At 42.8% G+C, this 25826-nt stretch overlaps 1 protein-coding gene across 1 annotated transcript; it reads right to left on the bottom strand.

Moving 5' to 3' along the window:
* Positions 1–1689: 1689 nt before the first annotated feature.
* Clns1a (chloride channel, nucleotide-sensitive, 1A) lies at positions 1690–25826 on the bottom strand. Its single transcript, NM_023671.2, has 7 exons — positions 25614–25826; positions 16758–16894; positions 10685–10783; positions 9749–9856; positions 8403–8576; positions 5944–6032; positions 1690–4264 (listed from the first exon to the last, which is right to left on the bottom strand). Exons 1-6 carry the CDS (start codon positions 25751–25753, stop codon positions 5965–5967), a joined length of 726 nt encoding a protein of 241 aa, NP_076160.1. The 5' UTR covers positions 25754–25826; the 3' UTR covers positions 1690–4264; positions 5944–5964.

Below are 25826 nucleotides of genomic sequence, written 5' to 3'. Positions count from 1 at the left end.
GCAGTGCCTACCCACAACACAAAGGGCCCTGAGTTTGTTCCCTGTAACCACCTAAGATTGGGGGTGAAGGCACATGTCGGTAATCCCAGGCTCAGAGGTAGAGGCAGGAGGGTGTGAAGTTCACAGTCATCTTCAACTACATGGCAAATTCAAGCCCAGTCTGGGCCTCATAAGATTCTGCTTCAAAATATATAGGTAAATGAAGTCAGCACTAACCTTGCCGATAACAGCTATTGTGCTACTTTCTAGGCATTGTTGTAATAAGCAATTCATACATACTAATGATTAATAATCTCTAAAACAATCCTGAAAATTCCAAGCAGTATCAATTACCCTGTATATACTTTCCTTCTAAGTGCTGGTATTTCGCCCAGTATGACTTCTCATCTTAAATTTTAAATAATACCAGATTATGTGTATAGGTTTTGCCTATATGTGTTTGTGCATCAAGTGTACGCAGTTCCTTCAGAGGCAAAAGAGGGTTGTCAGATCCCCTGGGAGAGCAGCCAGTACTCTTAAATGCTAAGGCATTTTTTTCTAACCTCAGTATGTTTCTGTTTTTTAATGATAGAATTAAAAACAAAACTACTAACCCTACTTTTTTGGGATATTTCAACAAGTCAAACTTGGAAGGGAAGAAAGGACCATAAGATCATACAAGCAGCACAATTCCAGTAATACTAAAAAATTAAGCTCAAAAGTAAAAAAAAAAAAAAAAAAAAAAGCTAAAATCCAATCAGTAAATGTTGGCTTGTTGATAATTACAATTTTTTGTTTGTTTTGTTTAGTTTGTTTTGAGACAGGGTTTCTCTGTATAGCCCTGGCTGTCCTGGAACTCACTTTGTAGACCAGGCTGGCCTTGAACTCAGAAATCTGCTGTCTCTGCCTCCCGAGAGCTGGGATTAAAGGCATGCACTACCACGCCGAGCCATTTTTTTTTTTTTTTTTTTTTTTTTTTTTTTTTGAAACAGGGTCTAAATCCCTGGCTAGCCTGGAACTATGTAGAACTGACTAGCCTTGAACTCACAGAGATCCCCTGCCACTGCCTCCTAAGGCAGGCTGAGTTTCATTTTTAATGACTTTACCCGGCTTTCCCTTTTCCCCTCACAGCTACGGCTGTAACTGCCTAGCATTACAGAATGATAGCTTGATGCCTGGTCCCTTGCCTTGTTGACTCAATCACCCCTAGCAGCAGAGCAACCACAGCAAACCCCGCAGAAGGAAGAGTCCACAAGGATCCTGAAAACTGTTCCTTCAGGAAGATACGCAAGGAAATTTCTACTGTCAACCCATGAGGTGTTGGCCCCCATATCCCTAGAATATAACTGTGGGTGCCATTTAGACTGATAGCAGAGAAACATGCAGAAGGGAGTGTGTACTTAGTACCAGCGGCTGTAGGTACTGAGACTGTATTGTTTTGGAAAACAGGCTTAGAAAGCACAGTTGAATACCCATGTAACCTGAGTGGTGCCTCCTCTATAAGTGTGTGATGACAGTAGCACTGCCTCCTCGGAACAGTTCCCGTCACACACCACATACGGACGAACCCAGGGCAGTGGCTGCCACTCAAGAGGCCTCAGAAAAGTTTAGTTTCTTCGCACCTGGCTTACTAACAAACTCAGAACTTCTGAAAACCCTGTTTAAAAAGACACAAAAGGGAGAACTTTTATTTATTTTTTTTCTTTTGGTACTTATTCTGCAAGATGAGAAACTCAATGAAAAACTGCTACAACAACCACGGGCCTGAGGCTGTCAGCAGGACCTAGCAGCTAATCAGGCTGACAGCTCCAAATTGTGCATAGAACCTTCTTTCAAAGGCCACAGAAAGTCCAGGTACACACCTTTAATCCCAAGACTTGGGAGACCAAGGCAGGTAGATCTCTGTGAGTTCTAGACCAGTCAGAGATACATAATGTCTCAAAAACAATAACAAAAAAGGGCCTAAGTCTAGAACTACGAAATTCAGCCTTATGAATACCCAGGTGCCTATGGAAACTCTATAGTGAGGGCTGATGAACTTAAAAACTACTCCCAATCCAGGCAGCATCAGCAAGGTCTTTATGTTTTAAGACTCCCCTTATGAAAGACTTGCTAGGGGCTAGTGAGATGGCTCAGCGTGTAAGAGCACTGGCTGATCTTCCATAGGTCCTGAGTTCAATCACATGGTGGCTCACAACCTCCCGGAATGAGATCTGACGCCCTCTTCTGGTGCGTTAGAAGTCAGCTACAGTGTACCTATGCATAGTAAGTACTTGGCTGGAGCAAGCAGGGACTGAGCGAGTGGAGTAGACTGGAGCAAGCAGAGGTCCTAAAAATTCAATCCCCAACAACCACATGAAGGCTCACAACCATCTGTACAGCTACAGTGGACTCACATAAAATCTTTAAATAAATCTTTAAAAAAAAAAAAAGAAAGACTTGCTAGAAGCATACACATCCCAACAAATGGAACTAAAATTGAGCTGGGGCACTGGTTTAGTTTATAGATTGCCTTCCTTGCAAATGTAAGGACCTGAGTTTGGCTCCTACCACTCAAGCAATAGTGGGGCAGTGTCTATACTTTCAATGTTGAGAGGAGTAGTGTCAACGGAGGGCCTGGAAGACAGAAGATGCCTGGAGCTTGCTGGTCAGCCAGTCCAGGTTCAGTGAGTTAACCTCATAGCAAGAAATAAGGCAGATGGGGCTCAGTGTTAAACCGCTAAGAGTATTAAGAGGACCCAAGTTCAGTTCCCCAAAACATCAAATAGCCCAGGCCCAGGGGATCTGGACCCTCTGTGATCCCGTAGGCACCTGCACTCATGTGCACAGACCCACACGCATATATATAATTAAAAGTAAAAATGAGCATGGTGGCACATGCCTTCAAGTCCAGCAGTAGGAGAGCAGAGCCAGGCAGATTTCTGTAAACTCCAGGCCAGCATGGGCTCCACACAGAGACGGTCTCCTCCACCAAAGCTCCCCTCAGTACTAGTATTTTGTTTCTGTGCTCATGTGCTACTTAGCTGAGGATGACCTCGAATTTCTGATCCTCCTGCCTCCACCTCCTGAGTACTGGAATTTATAGGCATATGCAACCAGGCCAAGCTTATAAAGTGGTAGGGACTAAACCCAGGGCTTCATGCAGCTAGACCAGCTCCACCAACTAATTCACACCCCTCGCCCCCGCAGGACTTTAAAACGTTACTATTGTTATGTGTATGGGCGTCTGTCTGCATTTGCATGTGTAGCTGAGGAAACCAGAAGAGGCTATTGAGATCCCTGGAAGCCAGCAGCATATAGCAGCTGTGAGCTGCCCAACACAGAAGCAGAGGAACTGAATCCAGCTCCTCTAAAAGAGCAGCAAGTGCTGGGCTGGAGAGAGGGCTCAGCAGTTAAGAATACTTGCTGCTCTTGCAGAGGACCTAGCGTCAGTTTCCAGCATCCTCACGGCCGTTCATAAACAACTGGAACTCCAGTTCCTGTGGTTCCAACACCTTCTTCAGACCTCCATGGGCACCAGGCACGCACATGATGTACGCAGGCAAAACACACATACATGTACAATTTAAATATCTTAGTCTTTTCTCATTAATGGTTTTACTCAAGAGCAAAATCACAGCGATATAGAAAAAAACCCAGATTTATTTGTTAACTATTACAAAGACAAAATATCATTGAGAGTACTTTGCAGACTTCATTTCAGATTATTTATTCTGTGACAGAAAGCGAACGTTAAGAGGGTGGACAGTCAAGGACCTAACCTAGGAGAACATAACAGAGCTGATGGTACATGAAGAATAACAGAAGCTAGCACACAAGTATTGCGAGATGTGGCTGAGCCCCAAGTAGAGGACCCATGCCTCTGTGGAAAATGCTAGCGGCTGCTCCCTCTGAGGCCTCTGCTTTTTAATCTCAGGGATAAGAGTTCTCCTGAATCCCAGAGACATCTAAGCTTCCGCACGTCCCTTCCGCCCAGTGTGAGCTCTGTGCATTTCACCACATAGGCGAATCTTGCAGCTGACAGACGCACACAGCAAAGGCAGGACTCAGAGGCCTTCTCAGAACATACACAGGAAGCTTGGGGGAAATGAGAAACTACAAATACCCGTTCAGTTAATTCACCTTTGTTAATAGAGGTCATACATAGTCTCTTCTGCTGGTGACAGCTTGCTGTCTCATTATAGTTTGACTTGAGAAATGAGTTTTGGAGAAGAAAAATGCCTTTCACCAGCCCCATTCTGGAGTGAAGAGGCACCACGTTCTTGCCTACAGTTATGAGCAGAATCTGGAAGACAAAGGGCTCACAGTTATTATTAGTAATTGCCACTATTTAGTAAAGCCTTGGAGGGCTCCAGACTTGTACCTCAGGCCTTGTAATATCCCTGACAAGCAACTATGTTTCCATCTTACAGACGAGGAAACTGAGAAACTGGCAGCACGTGTGCACATGCATGGTGAGCCGTGACCCTATGACCCACGTGTACTCTTCTGTACCTACCTCATGCACCCAGGTTTGAACATGAACACTCTAGCCCTTCTTCAGGCTTTAAAAGCACATACAATCTTTTTTTTTTTCCGAGACATGGTTTCTCTGTGTAGCCCTGGCTGTCCTGGAACTTACTCTGTAGACCACACTGGCCTAGAACTCCGAAATCCACCTGCCTCTGCCTCCCAAGTGCTAGGATTAAAGGTGTGCGCCACCACGCCCGGCAGCACATACAATCACATACAATGATCAAAAATTACACTGTTTAGAAATCATGTCAACTTCCAGACAAACATGAATAAAATTTATGAGTAGAACATCTATTTTTATTTTATTTTTTCCCACTGAGCAGAGAGAATAAAATGAGCACAAAACAAATCAAGAGCTCAAATCTGTAGCAACTTTATGGTTATTTTACCATTACAAAGAGTCCAAGAATCTTTGCAAGAGATTGCAGTTGCATCCCACTGTGTAAACATTAGTGATGTGCCAAGTGAGTCTCTCATGCCAGCTGCAAACAGAATGTCTCTCTCTCAACAGTGAGAGAATTATTATTATTATGAGAGAATTGTCAGAGAAATATGGAAAAGCCAGAGCAAGGGAAAAAATTGCCATCTAGGCCAATAACACACAAATGACAGCTACTGCCCCCTTCCCTCCAAAAGCAGCTACCACTAACATGACGATAAGTAACAGAGGTGACAGTTCTGGTTCTCCATGACATAGAAAGATCAACTTCAACATCTGGGCCTGTGAGAGCTGAACACTAACTGGGCACCAGGAAAGCTAGCCAGTGATGTTAGCAGCAGAGAGACTCTGCTGACTACAGACTACACACAAGTAGCAACTGTGCAAGGAAGAGATATAAATCACAGAATCACAGAATTTCTCTAAGGTTATTTTTTTGATAGCTGCATTAGAAGAAAACAGAGACTTATAATTCATAGTTAGTTTTACAACTGCAGTAATTTGGAAACACAGACTAAAAAACTAAATCTGCCAGGCAGTGGTGGCGCACGCCTTTAATCCCAGCACTCAGGAGACAGAGGCAGGCAGATTTCTGAGTTTGAGGCCAGCCTGGTCTACAAAGTGAGTTCCAGGACAGCCAGGGCTACACAGAGAAACCCTGTCTCAAAAAAAGAAAAAAAAAGAAAAAAAAAAAAAAAAAAGAAACCAAAACCAAAACCAAAACAACAACAACAACAACAAACCATAAATCTGTATTTCTTTTATGTGTGTGATGTTTTGCCTGTGTGTATGTGTTCTATGTGCCTGTGGAGGCAAGAAGAGGGCATCATGTCTTTGGGAACTGAACTTAGAGATGTTTGTAGGACAAAGCCCATGTAATTTCCAGTCACCAGAGATAGGCAACATTTTTTTAAGCTGCTACCTTTATAGAATTCTCTTGAATTATGAATTTTTAAAATCAATCATTTCAGGGATCTTCATGTTGTAACAAGAAAGAATAAGCTACTCACTGTATAGTAGGTCAGCCATCCTCAGTGATCCACATCTGCATCCTCAAACTGTCCGGCAACAGTTGGTGTGGTTTCCACCTCCATGCCATCTGAACAGAAAGGGGTTGCATTTCAGGATAGGTAGACTCAACAAGGTCTGCGCATGGTGGTACCTGCCTTTAGTCCCAGCACTTGGGAAGCAGTCTTGTAGAACTCTGCAAGTTTGAGGCCACCCTAGTCTGTGTAGTAATTTCCAAGCTACATGTGAGACCCAATCGAAAAAGTAAAATAAAAATAACTGGATTTTAAAATTTGGACATTTTGTTGTTTTTGAAACAGGGTCTCCTGTGGTCCAGGCTGCGCTCCGTTCCTGACCTCAGTCCCCATGTGCTGGGACCGCTCTGTCCTATCACATCAGGCTAATGCCTCCAATTCCACTGTTTCTATTTTGAAAACTAAATTACCTGAAAAGAGATTGCAAGGAAGATGCTACCTGTGGACTTAAGTCAGTTAAAATTTGATTTATACATCTAACTTAGTAAATCCACAACAGCAGCACACATACAAATCCTAGGTGGGAGTCAGTTTATGCCTTTTCTTTAAAAAAAAAAAAAATTGGAATGTTTTGCTATGCAGCCTAGGCTGGCTCAAAGTGACCAGTGTAGTCCAGGCTCACCTCCAAGGATCACAAATGTGTGCCATCATGTCTGGCTGGCAGGAATTAAAAAAAAAAGAAAGAAAAAAAAAGGGGGGCTGGAGAGATGGCTCAGTGGTTACAAGCGCTGACTGGTTGGTCTTTGAGAGGTTCTGAGTTCAATTCCCAGCAACCACATGGTGACTAACAACCTTCTGTAACGGGGTCTGATGCTCTCTTCTGGTGTGTCTGAAGGAAGCAATGGTGGTGTACTCATATGCCTAACATAAATAAATAAATCTAAATTAAAAAAATATTTCTTTTTAATGTGAGTATACTGTAGCTGTCTTCAGACATACCAGAAGAGGGCATCAGATCTCATTACAGATGGTTGTGAGCCACCATGTGGTTGCTGGGAATTAAACTCAGGACCTCAGGAAGAGCCATCTCTCCAGCCCCCAGGAATTTTCAAATGCACTAAGCACCAACTGTTTATTCTTCACAGAACTATGTGATGTATTTACTGTTAGACATTATTTAAAGGTATTTTGTAATACAACCAAAAAGCCTAAGCCACACACTAGGAAAACAAAACAAAACAAAACAAAACAGAGCAACAAATCTTCCTATTACCATCATCTCACTAAAACAGTGTGGGATGACGGCTGAAGATATAGTTCAGCAGTTAAGAATAAGAACACTGGCTACCTTTCATAGGACCCAGGTTTGATTCCCAGCACCCACATGGCAGATCACAACTGTCTACAATTTCAATTCCAGGAGGTCTGACACCTTCTTCCGCCTTCCAAGGACACCAATCATGCAAATGGAGCACAGACATTCATGCAGGCAAACACCCATGCACTTTTTTAAAGTTTTAAAAAAGGTATGAGGGGAGGACAGAAAAATAGGTGCTCTAGAAGAAACATCTACAGCTGTTTTCTTTACTTTCTCACTCCTGACCCTCTCCCAACTCATCACCTGCCACAAACCTCTGCCAGAAGCCCTCTGGGCGTGTGAATAAGGCATGCTAGGAGAGGATAATTACTTGAGTTTACTGGTCCGTGTCTAGCATGGGCAATACAGTAAGATACAAGCCCTGCCCTGCATCCCCATCCTTGCCAATATCCCAGAACTCCAAGAACCCAGGCCAATGTGCAGTATGCATGGAGATCACAGCATAAAGTGGACCAACACAAGACGCACTAAAGCCAGCTCACGAAGGTTCTGTCGTCATAAAAACAAGTGTTACCAGGGCATAAAATACTCATCTATATTAAACACATATAAAATGAGATGTTTATGACAGTGGTAGGCATATTATTTTTATACAATGGTTCATTCAATCCACTTGCCACTTATCAGCTCTTTGACCTCAAGCAATTTAATTCTTCTTGCTTTAGCTGTCTAATGTGTAAAATTCGATCATAAACCAACTCAACAGAGTTCTAAAAAGAATGACATGAGCACATATTAGGGGTGGTGTGTGTGTGTGTGTGTGTGTGTGTGTGTGTGTGTGTGTGTGTGTGTACGCCTTTAACCGCAGTAGTAGGAAGGCAGAGGCAGGTAGATTTCTGAGTTCAAGGCCAGCCTGAAGCTACACAGAGTAACCCTGCCTTTAAGAAAACACCCGCGCCCCTACCCCAAAAGAGTAAATATTGAGAGATGTGCTTTAAATCCAGGTGTGGCACACAATCGGCTTGGGGTTAGAAAGCACAGGACTGCCACATGTCACTCCTTCAGAGCCAAAACTGTATGAGAGTCTGGAGCAATGACTCTGCAGTCTTCTGGCTTCTAAGAGAAAACTTGGCTACGATTTCCCAGTCTGAAGAGAAAAAACACTCACCTTCATAATTTCTTACTGAGTCTTCTGTTCGGACGCCTGCCATATTATATTGGCTGCTCACAGACTGAGAAAGCATCCCTTCTAATCTCTCCAACGTGGCTTGCCCTTCCGCTGTTAAATGGGATAGTCCTTCTTCATAGGTATAAAATGTAGGGATGTCCCCTTGTCCTTGTTCTAAACAAACAGAACACTTTTAAATTATTTTATTCAACAATTGGAAAAAAAAAGAAAATGGATGATAAATAATGTATTTGCTGGAGATGTATAGGCTTCCAAAAACTTCCAGTGTTTATTGATAGGGTCATTGTCTAAAAAGACAAGACAAAAGAGATTGAGAAAACATTTAAAAAGATAATAAACTAGAAAACAGTAGTTCCCAGAGAACAGACTTTCTAGGAGTCAGAAGGAAGAGGGTGTTTCTTAAATTAGTGGATCCTTTATTATTCCAAGGTAGGAATTTTACAAGTAAACACAAAATTTGATACTAAAAGAATTTTGAATTAACATATGCTCCTTTTTAAAAAAATCAGAAAATCTAAAAAAAATACATAAAGGATAAAACATAAAACCACTTTTAAAATCTCTAGAAATGAGAACATATTTGTGTATATGAAGAATAATCCCAGAAATGGGTAGTCTTAAGGCCAGGAACTGGATTCATATGTAGGAAAGAACTTTAGATACTCAGATTGGTGCAAAAGGAACCATTTGTGCCTAAGGCTGCAGCCTATCAGGCAAGTGAGCCCATTCCTGCCTCACTTGTCTGGGGAGGAAAGGGGAAATAGCTGTAAATAAATGAAGTATGGTTCTAGGGAAAAGGAAATTAAAGTTCGAGAGAGAGCAAGAGGACTCCAGAGTCGGTGCAGGGCACTGGAGTTTGGTTTCTAGCACCCAGCTAGCAGTGCATACCGTAATTCTAGCTCACAGGGTTCCAAAACCCTTTTCTGGCCTCTGAGGGCACCAGGCACAATGTTGTGCACATATATGAATCCAGGCAACACACTCATACATGTAAAATAAACACATTAAATACAACTTTAAAGAGGTCTATATGAAAGAGCTCTCAGTGGGGAGGGTGGGGCAGCCTGAGGCGTGCTCTTGACCACCCACTTTCTCTCCCACTTGTTTCTATTTTCCATCCCCACTCCTAACATCTTACTGTTGTATGAGCTTGAGAAAGCCATTCATTTCCCCAATCTGTCTGCTGAAAGGGCCTAGGCACAAATATGCTAACGGATCATTCCCTTTATTTACTGCCATCTTACATGGGTTACTTCATCTTATGCCCTTAGCACAACTACATGCTTAAAATGAAACAGGAAAGCCGCAAGGCCCGAGTCACTGACCATGTGCCTCCACATCATACTCCTCTCCATCATAGTCGTCCGAGTCTTCATCCTCAGGGTCTGGATGCAAGGCCTGGCACTCACACATTGCTGTGAACATCGCCTCCACTGAAAGACATTAAACTATAATTAATACTTCTCCCAGTGTACCACGGAATTTTAGAATAAATATAACCACTATGATAAACCAATTTAAAAGCAGGCAGATTTTACTAGGATAACTATATTCATAAATCTGCAAAATTCAAATAGAAATTGATCATGAATAGTACTTGAGACAATGAAAAAGTCACAAAGTAAGAGTTTAAGACATTATGAGATCTCTTCATGGGTGGTTAGCCAAGGGCTGGCGAGATGGCTCAGCGGGTAGGAGAACTCACTGCTCTTCCAAAGGTCCTGAGTTCAAATCCCAGCAACCACATGGTGGCTCACAACCATCTGTGCAGCTACAGTGTACTCACATACATAAAATAAATAAAGAAATCTTTTTTAAAAAAAAGAAAAAGGCCAGGCCAGGTGATATGGTTCAGGCCTTTGATACCAGCACTCATAAGGCAGAAGCAATCAGATTTCTTTGAGTTTAAGGCCTGGTCTACATATCCAGTACTGTATAGGATAAAGCCTCTGTCACATGACATACTGTCTAGTCTCCACATTTTCACTCTGAAAGTGCTTCCTGCAGTTGACATTGTGTCAGCAACATCAACCAATAAGATTAACCAGAATCTTCTTGCACAAAATGCACCAGGTACCACACTGTTCACAATATTCTCTTTTTCTTCACAACCTGTGATGGTAGAAAGTACCTGCTCAATGGCTTTAAGGAGGCTAAGCTGAGATAAAGCAATAGAATGGAAGTAACTGTAATGAAGGTGAGGTGCGTGTGCCAGTGGGAGAGGGGGCACACAGAGAAAGATCAGTGTCACCAACACTCACATGCTGACTTATCACTGGGCACAAATCGAAATTCAGAAATGGGTTCAACATCATCATTGTCTTCCTCATCTTCATCAGAGAGAGGTTCTTTTGATTCTTCTATAAGAGAAATAAAAGTAAACTTTTTAGACATTTAAAGGTTTTGTTTTTTACGGCTTTACTTCTGCATGCCTGTATAAGCGTCTATGTACAAAATACATGCAAGAATCACAAGAGGACATTAAGTCCCCCGGAGCTAGAGTTAGAAGCACTGTGAGTCACCTAACATGGGTCCTGGAAACCTAACTCTGGTCTTCTCAAAGAGCAGTAGGAGCTCTTAACTGCTGGTCTGTCTCTCCAGTCTCAAGGAATAAAAACTTTTAAATAAAAAAGTATTTACTTCACATTTTAAAGACCCTGGAGCTAGATCCTGACAGTACTGACCCAGATTAAACAGTACTGGTAGCTAGATCCTGACAGTACTGACCCAGATTAAACAGTACTGGTAGCTAGATCCTGACAGTACTGACCCAGATTAAACAGTACTGGTAGCTAGATCCTGACAGTACTGACTCAGATTAAACAGTACTGGTAGCTAGATCCTGACAGTACTGACTCAGATTAAACAGTACTGGTAGCTAAGATCCTGAAATACTTGTTGTACTTGAAAAGGAGAAGCAAATATATACACAAAAAATATAACAAACAGGCTAGGAATTTACTGGTATATCTAAATATTGCAATTCACTTTTTATTGGTATTACTGCAGAGCTGGAAAGCGCTCAGCAGGAACACACTTGTAACGCACGCACTGAGCGCGCATCACTGGGAGCACTAGGACTATTTCAGATACATGGAGAGTTTGTAGATAAAACAAAATGTCCAAGGAGAACAGGGGCTGAAAATAATGGCTTAGTGGTAGTGACTTTGCACAGGAACTCGTGGGTTCAAGTCCTTGCATTGGGAAACTGATTATATAAATATATCAACAGATACATTTTAAAAAGGAACTCGATAAAAAAAGCCAGTTGCAGAATATACAGTATCATTTACATTAAGATTTTAAACATAAAACCATTACATTGGGTGGAGGCATAGACATATTCAGTAAAGGTTAAAAGCACATATAGACGGGCTAGAGAACTGGCTCAGTGATGAGAGCACTTGTTACTCTCGCAGAGAGCCCAGACTCAATTCCTGACACTCACCGTAGCTCGTAACTGTCCGTAACTCCAGTGCCAGGAGATCTACCCGCTTCTTTTTGACCTTGACAGGTACCAGGCATACATGTGATGCAGGCAAAACACTCACATACATGAAATAATAATAAAAACCAAAACAAAGCACAGACAGGAAGGACACACGCTACCTTTACAGTACTGTTTGAGTCAGAGAGTAGAGGATGAAATGGGGAGCCCCACAAAACAGCTTTCGAATTGGGCATAGTGGCACACATCTATAATTCCAGCCAGGTAGATCTTTATGAGTTCAAGACCAGTGTGATCTATACAGTGACTGCCAGGAAACAGAGAGACACCCCCCACCCAAACAAAGGGCAGCTTTTAACAATATTCAGTTATTTTCCCTTAAAAACTTATAGTATCTGGGAAAAGCGATATAGAATTTATACTGAATACTAAATAGAATATATATTTTCTATGTTTGAATCACTACACAGTTAAAAAAAAATAGATCAATAAAACTGATGCCACAAAACGAACATGTTTGCTGAAATTAGCAATCTTAAAATACAAATCACGGGCTGGCGAGTGGCTCAGCAGGTAAAGCACTTGCTGCATGTGCCCAACACCACTGTTCCATCCCCAGAGCCATTGAAAGGCGGAAAGAACCAAATCCATATGTACACACATGTACTGCACACACTAATAGAAACACAAACTGGGCTAGATAAGATACACATGAGCAGATGGGCTGGGATGCAACTCAGTGGCAGAGTGTGCACCAAGCACATTCACAGCCCTGGATTCAGTCTTTAGCTACAGCAAAGAAGAGAAAAGTAAAAATTTACACTTAAAGGTACCATTAAAAAAACCTTTAAGTCGGGTGGTGGTGGTGCACTCCTTTAATCCCAGCACTTGGGAGGCAGAGGCAGGTGGATTTCTGAGTTCGAGGCCAGCCTGGTCTATAAAGTGAGTTGCAGGACAGCCAGGGCTACACAGAGAAACCCTGAATCGAACCACCCCCCATACCCTTTAACCAACCATGCATATGAAGCAAAACTGGAGTGACACTTGTTAATGTAGTAAATCTACCTGCCGGGGCGTGTCAGTCTTCACTGTAACACCATGCTGAGCAATCACACAAAGGAGAACTGATTTGGCTCCTGGTCTCAGAGGCTGACAGGGGCAGCAGGCTCCACTGTTACAGAACTGAGTCATGGTGGAGGGGTGAAAGAAAGCAAGTCACTCCCCTTGTGGCAACCAGGAAGCAGGGCGTAGGTAGGAAAGGAAGAGAGGGAGAGGAGAGGAAGGGGAGGGAAAGCCAGAGTGCCCACACTGCAGCTGCTGCCTCCTCCTTTCCTTCCCTCTGGGTGCCAGCTACAGATGGCTATCCACATTCCCCTCAACTCCCTGAATGAGCTGCCCTTGGAGACCCTCACAGATATACAGAAGTACACTTTACTTTGGGGTTTCTCCATCCAGTGAGGCTGACAAGCTAAGCAAGGGCATTCACTAATGCAGTCCTTATTTAACACAAGGTCAGTGTAGAGGAGCATGAAGACAGACAAGCAAAAGAAAAAAACTGGCCACTGAGAATACCTTTAAGTAACAAATTTCATAGTTTAGTTCATTTTCTGTGCTGTTTCCAATGGCACGTTATTTAATATATGTATCTTTAGTGATCTAGCAGAATAATACACATACTGGAAAATTCTAAATCACTGACTTAGTCACAAGCTCCAAACTTTGCCAATGCATTTTAAAAAAATGTGTCACCATACTACAAGTACAGTAGTAATTGTAACTAACTACAGTACAGTAGTAATTGTGTAAGAATAACAGTCCAGGATAACAATAATTCAAAGTGCAGAGGAAGTGCCTAGTGTCTAGAATCTTTTCCCAGAAATAAATAGTCACTGGTGGTGGTGGTGGGGGGGATAGATGCAGGTGTGAAGGTCTGACTGGTATGCTTGCTTGTATAAGTGTATATAAGTGCCCTAAGTAGAACCTAGGCCTCTAATCTTTTTGTTTTGTTTTGTTTTGGAGACAGGGTCTCTCACTGAACCTGGGGCTCACTGTTTTGGTGAGAATGGCTGGTCCTTGGGGGCTGCCTATCTATGTTCCTGCAGTGCTCGGGCAAAAGGTGCAGTTTTAATGTGGGTGCTGAGAGCCCAACCCCAGATCTTCATGGTTATACTGAACTGAACCTACTGAGCCATCTATACTCTGGAAATAACCACCATTAGCAATTTCTTATAGTCTCAGGAACCTCCTTTAAAGCCACGATGGAAAGAACTGTAGGAAACTGTTGGTACTGCCAGGCACAACCCTATCCAGTACATGAGGCCCTCCCTGGGCCTCAGCGGCACTCAGGTGATTATAAGTTTACCACATGTTAAAGGTTCAGTCACCAACCCGTGGTGCTACAGGGGGTTAGCAGAATCTTTCAGAGATGAAGCCATGTGGAAAGTGAGGCTAACATAATCCTCTAGTAATTTAGTTTTGTAAGAAAACTGAGACTCATGAGAAAATGACTTGCCTGGCCTGTAAGGCACAGCTTCCTTACTGGAGGGCTTGGTCCTTTATCCACTATCACTGAAGCCCCGCCTCACTAGATTTTTGCGGGCTGGACAAGTAAGTGCCTTCGCTCAGTGCCAATGCCAGACAAGCTTTAAGGCATTCTGCAGCAGCAGCGATTTTGGTTTTGGAGTTTGAATTCAGATGCTTGAACACATTATACCACGGAGTCACACCTCTAGCTCCAACCCATCAGCATTTGGAATTGACAAGAATACTTTTAAAGTTTTCCATTTCAAATACCACCTAATAATTATCAATTAAGTCACCAGTCTGTGGTGCTAGTGGAAGTTAGAATCTTTAGGAGGTGAGGGCATGTGGAGGCTATCCTCAAGGGGAATGGGGGCCCTCTAAGTTTTGCTTCCTGGCTGTCATAATGTGATCAGGTCTTCTATTTATTGCCTTAAAATCCCCTCAACCATGTGCTCTGGCCATGATATGCTGTGCCAACACAGGTCCAAAGAAACCTGTTTGGAAACCAGATGAAAATAAGCCAAGATTTGTGACTCATAAGCCAAAATAAGCCTCTTATTAAATTGATTATCTAAGCTCTCTTGTCACAGCAATAGTATGCTAACTAGCAGTTATAAAAATCGCAGTTGAATTTATTTAGTGTTATGGTTGGATTCTAAAATGTCCCCAGAGACTCCTGTTTTGAACACTTGCTGCCCAGTGGATAGCACCAAGACACCACGGGCAGGCCTTTGAAGGTTCCACCCATGTACCCTGCACCCTGGTCCTCTGCCAAGTGGACAGCTGCTGCCCACACGCCTGTTACCATGTTACATGTTCTTCACCACGATGGACTGAAATATCTCTGAAATTGTGAGCAAAACAAACAAGTAAAAAATCCTGCTACACTCCAAGGCCTGAGGAACTTTTGACATTTCCATATCTTTTTTCAAATTTCATTATATTTTTATCTATCTTTGAATATTTTCCAACAGCAAGAATTTGAAATCTTCTAATGATTTCTTTGGAAAGCTGGGTCAGTCAGTATCACTTAATAAGGCATGGCTTCCCAGAGTCCTAAAAATTAGTAACTAGCGTTCACAATTAAATATAAATGATTAGACCTGGAACCAAATGAAAACCCAACTTAATGGTGTCAGGAACAAAAGCTACCCATTATCTTAAAATTAACAACTTTGTTATATTTTCATCAACAGTAAAATTTGGAAACCTTGTAATGCAGGGCTTCTGGACCAAGACACCACTGACATTTGTACTGCACCATTTTTACTGCAGGGAATCTGGCATCTATTAGATGCCAGCAGCACCCATCCCTCTTCCTCCAATGAAAATCTCACTGAACAGTGGCAACATATAAAGGAACGAGTGACAATACATTAAATTCTCCCTGCCACCAGTGAGAACCACTACTGCAACAAAATAAAAACAATTCTGGGCCTGGAGACACAACTTAGTGGTTAAGAGTGCTAGCTGTTTGTGGTGGGGGCTGAATGAGAATGGTCGTCATAAGCTCCTATGTTGGAATCCTTGGTCCTCAGCTGTAAGGACTGTCTCTGCTGCATGGCTTTGCTCTACCATCACGGCCTCTAACCCCTGGAACACCTTTTTGTTTAGTTGCTGGTCATGGTGCCCTGGCACAGCAACAGAAAAGTAGCTAATACGCTGTTCTAAAAATTCTTTTTTTGAACTAACTCAAGCTCCAAGTAATCCAATCCTCTTCTGTCCTCTGCAGGCGTCCACACACGCAGCATATATTCACACACAGATATGCATATGGTCTGTAACTCCAGTTATAGGACTGTACACCCTCTTCTGGCCTCAGTCACACACTCAGTAGCGCACAGACATAAATGCAGTCAACAACTCTTGCCCAAATACACATACTTAAAATAAATAAAAAAAAATATATATATAATCTATCGTAAATTTTTGGAAAGACAGAATATACTGGTTCACATCTCTGAAATGCCTTTAGAAGAAGGCAGTTAAGAAATAGGAAGATAAGCATATTAACAGAAGACCTCTAAGTGTGAATATATGCAGACACATAGAAAGCCAGTGCCCATTAGAAGAAATTCAAGTGGTCAAATTATTTTAGATAATTAATTCAGCTTAATACATTACTATCCAATGTGGACCAATGGCTTCAGTTTTACACTGAGTATCACCAAAGACTGCTTTTTAGATGGCAGCATGCTAACACGTCAGCACCTGGGAGAGCAAGCCCTGGAGCTCAGGGCCAACCTGAGCAGCCTGAAGACCTCATCTCAAACAAACAAACAAACAAACAAACAAACAAACATTGCCCTTTAAAATACACACTGCTGTCAGAGGCAGCACTAGAGTAAGTTGTCCATACATACCTCCAAGCTTGGCATTCACCATAACATACAAATGCTCTTGAGGGTAAGCGTTTGGATCCCTGGACACCGCATGTAAACTAATGGTGGGGTATTCCAGTGAGAATCCTAATCCCGAACCATCTAACCAGGACAGGCGGCTGAAAAACATGTTTTAGGCAGATTATTTTTAGAAATTAAATCCTAACTTAATATCCCAAAGTTTATATAAAGGTTCAACCCGGACAGTTTTATGTATAGAAATTTAAGTTTATTAGCAATATTAGAAATATTCCTAATAAGAAAATTTAGTAACAAGAATTAAATTTTCTCTTCTATGGTTTCTTTCCCTCTAGCTATAAATTTAAACAATTTGAATGGCAGGTTATTTCAGGTCACCTGTGTTTATTTTTCTTCTATGTGCACACATATGTGGCCTCTATGTGTACTGGTAGAGGCCAGAGGAGAGCATCAGGTCCCTGGAGCTCGAGTGGGAGGAGGCTGTGAGCTCCAGTGTGGTTACTGGCATCTAGAGCTCTGGTCTTCCAGAGGAGCAGCTCGTGCTCCTGACAGCTTCCGGCCCTTCCTTGTGTGTGTGTGTGTCTTTTACGATCATCCCTGTTTAGAATGTCTTCAGTTACCCTCTTTGCTGTGCAGATCTCTTCATCTAGACAAGTTCCAAATAACTCCATGAGCCCTCTTGTCCACAGGGGCCTCTTGTGTTTCAAACTGCAGCTCAGTAACACACTCTAGCACATGTATGTTAATAGATCATGTCTGTCAGTCTTCCATACCTTCATTTAACATTCTTCAAAAATGTCAGCATAGTTCTCAGAAGGTAATCAACCTTTCCACTCATCATACATTAAATTATGTACACACAAAGCAGCTGGGGTTACAATTATAATTAAAAGAAAATAACCATTATCTTAGGAGACAAGGTAGAGTTCTCATTTATTCCCAGTTTTAAGGAAAAGCCACAGGGGCCGGAGACGTGGCTCAGTGGTTAAAAGCACTTCCAAAAGACCCAAGTCAGATTCCAAGCACCCACATGGCAGCTCACAAAGTTGTGTAACTCTAAGCGCAAAAGATCTGACACCCTCTTCTGGCCTCCTTATGCACCAGGGACACAGGTGATACATATACATGCAGGCAAACACCATGCAAATAAAAGAAAAGAAAAAAAAACCCACAAAATACTCTTACCTTAAAGTGCACAAACGCAAATATTTTATTGGTATAACAAAGGAAACATCACCAAAGTCAGTATGTTGAATTTTGACAGGTAATGCCTAATTTTTACTGGGAATATTCCCCAATATGAACTTTTTTTTATCAGAAAAGCCAGTGAAAACACCTTGGCAGGGGGCAAGATCCCAAAGAAGCCACAAAGTATTTTCAGGGCTGAAAAGAAAAAGGAAATGACTACTAATGAGCACTGGGTTGTTTTTTTGGGGGACAACGACAAAATGTTCTAAAATTGAGTGTAGATATGAGTACATGATGAAAATCATCAACTTCTATGAGTAAAATGGGCAAGCTGTACGCATGTAAATAATGCCAATAAATAATGCTATGTTAGGCTCAGTGGTTAAGAGCACTGACTGCTTTTCCACAGGCCCTAAGTCCAATTCCCAGCAACCACATGGCGGCTCACGGCCACCTGTAACGGGATCAGATTCCCTCTTCTTGTGTGTCTGAAGAGAGTGACAGTGAACTCACATACATAAGATGATGTGATTTTAAAGAGGACTGTCACAATAAAAGCCATTATTTTTATACAACTACTATCCACTAATGGACTTTAGGCATAGAAGGGAATGAGGATGTGGCTCTGCAGAACACATGCATATTCTATGTCCTCTCCATCTTCTTCTTCTCCTTCCTCTCTCCCAGCCCCCACCTTCTCATTCCCTCTTATTCTGAGACAGTTTTAGTATTTAGCCCATGTTGGCCTTGACTACCCAGGTTGGCCATGAATTTTTTTCCTTTGAACCAGTGTCTCTCTACATAGCCCTGGCTGTCCTGGAACTCACTGAGATGAGCCTGCCTCTGCCTCCAGTGCTGGATTAAAGCTGTGCTTTACCATAGCCTCTTGGTACTCTTCTTGCTTTTCCTGACTCCACATCCTAAATGCAAGTGCTGGCATCCCAAGCCTGTGATGCTATGCCCAACTTCATCCTACTTTCTAGAGTATAGAAAGTCAGCTCTGGCAAGCTGATAATGGCTCACAACTATAATATGAGCTCCCCAGAGGCTGAGTTAGGACAACTGCTGTAAGTTCAAGACTGATATAGAATTCACATAATGAACTCCAGGCCAGTCTGGTCTATACACAGTCCAGGTCTCAAAACAAAAAACAAGCCAGGTGGTAGTGGCACACGCCTTTAATCCTAGCACTTGGGAGGCAGAGGCAGGCGGATTTCTGAGTTCGAGGCTAGCCTGGTCTACAAAGTGAGTTCCAGGACAGCCAAGGCTATACAGAGAAACCCTGTCTCTGGAAAAAAACAAAAAACAAAATAACAATAACAACAACAAAACCCCAGGTGGTGACATATACTTTTAATCCCATCATTTGGAAGGCAGAGAGGAAGGCAGATCTCTCTGTGAGTTCAAACCCAGCCTGGTCTGCATAGCAGTTTCAAGTCAGTTAATGCTACATCACAAGACCCTGTCTAAAATAACAACAAAACAAACACAATACAACTCAACTATACAACTGGAGAGCTAAGAGCAGAAACAGTGATAGAGCAGCATTCTAAAACTATTTGTGGTCAATTTAAGAGGACCCTAAATTCTATGCCTCAGGAGCTGACCACCAGCAAGGAATCAATGTCTAATGGTATAACCCAATGGTGTAGCACAATCCTCAGCAAAAGCACCACCGAAAGGCATATATAGACTGTGGTGGCGAAGCACAACTCTGCAAACATACTACGACAACAACGATGATTTTGAGACAGGACTTCTCTGTGTAGCCCTAGCTGGCCTCAAACTCAGAGATCCACTTGCCTCTGCCTCCTGAGTGACGGGATTAAAGGTGGGTATCACCTGCTTCTTGCTATACTATGATTTAATGGTATACTTAAAAATTAAAAGCAAGAAAAGATGCAGTTATTGCAAAGAATTTTACCCACTAGGCTTATTTGGAATAAAAAAGGGGGCTAAGGCAATAAACTTTAAACAGCAAAGTGACAGCAGTCTAAGGAATTACTTCATCATCCCAGTTTCTAAAGCAATAGGTTTCTTATGTGAGGAAGTGTGTGCCGCACGCACCTTTCCCATCCAGTTCCTCTCAGGGTGGGGATGAAACAGTGCTCATGGATACTAAGAAGAGCCCAATCAAACTGCTTCCTTTCACCAAAATCTCCTGATATGACTACAATTTAGAATGGAACACCCCAAAATGTGAAGTCCAAAATAATTTCAAATATTCAAAGCCACAAAACCTGGGCAGTCAAAAAAGCTGGCATCTAAAGAGAATCCGTGCCTTTGGATTAAAGGCTGAAATCATGCTGTAGGCCCCCAGGACACCAGCCCGCTGTCTCAACAACGTCCCTGTGGCTCCAAGGAACTGAGGGAAACCAGTCTGGCACTTGGAGCAATACTTACTTGACTTTAGACTCTAATTATTTTTAAGTCTCTTCTCACATAAAGCACTTCAAATCCAAAATATGTAATTATCTATGACCAGTCATAAAAACCAAAGCCAAAGCGGCATGAGTCCTAAGTGCAAGGACAAGAACTAGGAGTGCAGTGAACACAGACAACTCGGGTTTGGTCAAACCTGAGATTTGGGAATAAGCCCAATCGCTGTCTTTTATTTCTGGGAAAGTGTTAAAAACAAACAAACAAACAACAACAAAAACCTAAAACAACCAAAACCCAGCACAGGCAGGGAAAAGAATCTCCGTTGACTTAATTGGTTTAACACTGTTTTGAGAATGATATGTAAAAAAGCATTGGCTCTAAGCTCAAAGTACCTATTTTTAATTTAAGTACAAAGTTTACCAGTCTTCAATAACTTCTTTTAAACTACTCATGCCTTTTAATCTTTCTTACTTGGATGAGAACTCAACTCATTATAAAAACTAAGCTCTGGCGTCTGGAGAGAGATCAGTGCTCACAAGCGCTTGCTGCTCTTTGGGGAGGACCACATTTCCATCTTCAGTACCTACATGGTAGCTCACAGCTTTAAGTCCAGAGCATCCACTGCCCTCTTCTGACCTCGTGGAGTGCAAGGCATCCACGTGGTGCATGTACATACATGCAGGCAAAACATCCATACACATGGAATAAAATAAACCCGAAAACAAAACAGCCTCTAAGCTCAAACTGAGACCAGGAGTTGTGTGTCTCTAAAGGCACACAAGCTATTTCCTTAGAGACAAATTGCATACGGTTCTCTTCTGGCTTCTGTCCTAAAAGCTTCCCCAAAGGCTACAATGTAATACTGCCAAATCCATGGGCATGCTCTAACCTGTTTCAGCTTTGGGTCTTTCCACATTCTCCTTCAATTCCTCAGATGAAAAACTCCTAAAGAGCATTTCTATATATGCCGTGTATACGTGTGTAAAATACATGCATGTCCTGACACAAAATATACCGTTTTTCACCATTTCACCTAAGCACCCTACTTCTTTTAATTAGAACACACACACACACACACACACACACACACTGCCATTGACCTGAATGCTAGTCACCAGTTGTCCTAACTTTGGGGAAAGTGCCAGTTATTGAATCTCATGACTTAGAAATGCCAGGTGAGGACAAACAGAACAAAACAAAACAAAACAAAAAAAACCACCAACCTACAAAGGGTAATCAGACTAAAGAAATGAGGGAAGAGGGTATCTGCAGATGTACAAGGCGGAAATGTAATGTTTTCTTAATTCATACATATGTAATCTATAATTTGGGACATTTCAAAAAATGTTTTCTTAAAGAAACATGAAGAGTCCATCAAGCAAAACTTAAAATAAGGGGCAGCAGAGATGGCTCAGCGGTTAAGGCCACTGACTGCTCTTCGAGAGGTCCTGAGTTCAATTCCCAGCAACCACATGGTAGCTCACAACCATCTGTAATGGGATCTGATGCCCTCTTCTGGTGTGTCTGAAGACAGCTACAGTGTACTCATATAAATGAAATAAATAAATCTAAAAAAAATACTTAAGATCATAAACCGAGATATACCTTCTGCATATGGTAACTGTATCTTCTGAGGAACATGCTAAGATGTGTACATGTGAACTTAAGAGATGTCTGTAACTCTCAAACAGCTTAAGAAACAAGGCAAAATGTTAACTATTAATCATTCTTTAAGACAAAAAACATGTTTTGGATACATGCATGTGCACTATGGGTGTGCCTGGTGCCCACATAAGTCAGATAGGATAGCAGACCCGGAAGTTAAGTTAGGGATCATTGTGAGCCAGCATGTGAGAACCAAACCAGAGGCCTCTGCAAGAGCAACGAATGCTCTTAAACTTGGAGCCGCCTCTCCAGCCCTCAGTGAATGAATCTTTGTAAGGTACTAACAACACTTGTACCCACTTGTGCCTTTTAAGCTGTAAACTTTCCAAAAAGGAAAAGCACACACAAGAAGCCTCCCCTCCCCAAAAGAATTACAGAAAGACTCACTGGGCATGGTGGCAGCACACACCTTTAGTCCCAGCACTCTAGAGGCAAAGGCGGGAAGTCCAGGTGAACCAGGACTACACAGAGAGAGACCCTGTCTTAAGCAAAAAACAAAGAAACATCCCAGCAGTGGTGGTACACGCCTTTAATCCCAGCACTTCCTAGGAGGATTTCTGAGTTCCAAAACCAACCAACCAAAACAAAACAAACAAACAAGAAACCAAAAACAAACAAATCCCATTTTACATAGTATGACAGCCTTTTTCTTTTCTTTTTTTTTTTTTTTTTTTTTTTTTTTTTTTTAAAGACAGGGTTTCTCTGTGTAGCCCTGGCTGTCCTGGAACTCACTCTGTAGACCAGGCTGGCCTCAAACTCAGAAATCTGCCTGCCTCTGCCTCCCGAGTGCTGGGACTAAAGGTGTGCAGCACCACTGCCCTGCTATGATGGCCATTCTTGGTTGTCAACTTGACTACATCTGGAATTAACTAAAAATCCAAAAATGGAGGGCACATCAGTGTGGGGTTTTTTGCTTAATTTGAAGTCGGAAGATCTACTTCTAATCCCGATCCCGAGTCAGGAAGACCCATTCCAGGTCTTGGGGATGCCAGCATCTACTGAGACCAGCTGAGACCTCCAGCCCCTTGAACTGAGCAGCCTCTGGATTCCTGGACTTTCCCTTCACAGCCAGCCATTGTTGGATTAACTAGACCACAGCCTCTAAGTCATCCTAAAACATCCCCATTCTCAAAAGACAGAGAGGGGGCAGGGATTATGCCTACTAGAGAGTTCAGGGTATAAATGTGTTTAAAAAGCCGGGCGTGGTGGCGCACGCACTCGGAGGCAGAGGCAGGCGGATTTCTGCGTTTGAGGCCAGCCTGGTCTACAGAGTGAGCTCCAGAACAGCCAGGGCTATACAGAGAAACCCTGTCTCGAAGCCCACCCCCCCCCAAAATAAAGGTATTTACAAAAACAAACCCCTCTTGATTTATAGAGCAATTTTGATAGTGGACAAAGCCTGGGAGTTTACAGAGTGAATATGAAGGAAAACAAGCTTGATATGAAGAGGGGTGATGAGTTTGGTTGGTGGATGTGAAAGTAGTTGGGCTTCTGAGTTTGTATCTGTGGAGCATGGTATCAAGGGGTATAAAAGTATCTTATTCTCCTGTAGTAATGTCATCTCTAAAGTTTTCATTCCTGTCTGCTAGCCTAGGCTTAATCCTGGAAGCTTCTAGCCTCCATACAATCTAATCTAGGCATAGAATATTTATAGACTTAGACTTACTGCTGAATAAACTCACCCTTTCCTGTTCTCTCAAAGCTCTAACTGGCTGGTTTAACTCAGCTGTTCTGGTGCAAACTCCTCTCCAAGCTGACTGACTCAATCGGGTTTCTCTCAGCTTCTGACTGAATTGTTCTGCTTGACATCAAGGTAACTCTAGCAATCTGTCCTGATCTTCTGGCTCCTTCTTTTTCTCTAACCTGTCTCGGTACAACTGTCCCAGTAAAACCGCCTCCTTCCTCTCTCTGAACTGCTCTCTCCAGTAGCTTTCCTTTCCTCTTTTCTCCCGAAGGTTGGGCGTATCCTATTTGGTCAAATCTTTCTCGGATTTGATCATTTTTTCTGCCACTCAACTAGACATCACTTTCAAACATGGTGCTTCCTTCCACAAACTAACTTTACCTTCACTATTTGGGATTCAAGGTGTGTACTAAGGCCTTGTCTGTATTCCAGCCAGAGGCAATAAAGATGTGGACTAAAGGCTGTGCCACACCACACCTAGAAAAAGGTTTTTATCTAGTATACAATCTCATTGTTTACAGTGTGATCAAACATCCTGCAACACAAGGCAGATTTGGAATCAATAAGTAGGTGTTTACATACCCATTGTAGTCAGCTATATAGCCCAGAAGAGAGGCCAGGGAAAGTACCTTAGAGAGACACATGCTTCAAGAGTCTTCAAGTCTTTTGAAAGAAGACTTAGGAGAGAGAAGGAATGGAAGAAATAGACTGTAAACTGGAAAACATCTGCTGGGTATAAGCAGTAAGATCTTTGGTGATCTCCACAATTTCTTCTGCATGTGGAGTGGTGGAACACAGATATATTCCTAACTTTGACAAGATCCATTTTATTTGCCCATGTGTATTAGTCAGGGTTCTCTAGAGTAACAGAACTTACAGAATGAATGAATGAATGAATGAATCTCACAACTTCTTCCCTCCCATCCCTTTTCTTTCTCCCTCATGGCTACTCCAAACACATATACCAACCAAACTGCGCACCCACCCACATTTGTATTTCTAGTCGGTGTCTAAACACCCAGTCCCACTATCCACACTGTTCTCTGAACAAATAGCTCTTTACACGTTTATACCCTGGGCTCTGTAGTAGGCATAATCTTGGTCCCCAAGAGATTTGTTTTCCAGTGCCATGAAAGAAGGGACTTTGAATGTAATTAAGATTACTAATCTACTGATGGTGAAATAAACGAGATAGCCTGGATTTTCTAGGCAGGAGCAATGTTATAACTCGAGCTCTTAAAAGCAGAGGATTTCCTTTGTGGCCAACAAATAGAATATAGCAAAAGGTAAACCAGAGACTCTGAAAGACAGGAAAGAATGAGAAGAGAAAGAAAGAATGAAAGAAAGAGGGGGGAAAGGAGGGAGGAAGGGAAAGGAAAGAAATGGGGAGGGAGGGCGGGTGAACAGGAAGGTATGGGGTGGGGGTAGGAGGGTATGAGCGTGTATGTAGTGTGTATTTTAGTGGCATGTCTATGTTATTGTGAAAGTACTGAATCCTGCAGGTAGTGAAATAGAAGAATTCCTTCCAGGACCTGCACATCCAGGAGTCGGGTTCGGCTGGTTGTGACTCCGCCCTGCGTGGGCCTGAAGATGGTCCTTCCCCCCAGCCCCCACAAACACACACACTTGAAGCAGAACATCCCAGCTCATTAACCAAACGTCGTAACCCGTCACAATCTGAGCTACATATTCCACGCAGGGAAATCGTCTAGTTGACACGACCATTCCGAAAGCTAGGCCCACGGAAAAACTAACCGAGGCTCTGCAGACTCAAAACTCAACGTGACCACGCGCCAGGCTTGCAGGAGACAGGCCGGTTCGCACAGGTCGTTAGGGAGAAACGCGGGCTAGGGGACAGAACCAGCCGAGCTCGGGAGGGGACAATCCCACCCTGCCCGCACAATAGCGCCGGCCGGCTGGTCGGCGCCCCCCAACCTTACCTCTCCGCGATGTAAAGCGTGCCGGTGCCGAGCCCCTTCCCGTTCAGCACAGCCTCGGTGTCTGGCTGCTGCAGCCGGAGCCCGTCGGCCGACCCAGGCGGCGGGAAGCTTTTGAGGAAGCTCATTGCCGGGGAAAGCATCGCTCCACGCGAACCGAGAGAGGCGAGTACCGCAATCGCGGCTCGCACGGAGCTGCCCCGGAAGCAGTAGTCG

This window comes from Mus musculus, chromosome 7 (genome assembly GCF_000001635.26).
Source record: "Mus musculus strain C57BL/6J chromosome 7, GRCm38.p6 C57BL/6J".
Taxonomy (NCBI): domain Eukaryota; kingdom Metazoa; phylum Chordata; class Mammalia; order Rodentia; family Muridae; genus Mus; species Mus musculus.
Note: the sequence above shows the minus strand (reverse complement) of the source record. Positions and strands in the feature narration are given on the sequence as shown.

Excerpts from the sequence above, each read along its gene's own strand:
- Clns1a (NM_023671.2), bottom strand. The coding sequence starts at position 25,753 with ATGCTTTCCCCGGCAATGAGCTTCCTCAAAAGCTTCCCGCCGCCTGGG. Across the intron at positions 10,784-16,757 it reads GGTGAATGCCAAGCTTGGAG|AAGAATCAAAAGAACCTCTC; the intron begins GTATGTATGGAC and ends TTTCTCTTATAG. Across the intron at positions 9,857-10,684 it reads GCCCAGTGATAAGTCAGCAT|TGGAGGCGATGTTCACAGCA; the intron begins GTGAGTGTTGGT and ends AATGTCTTTCAG.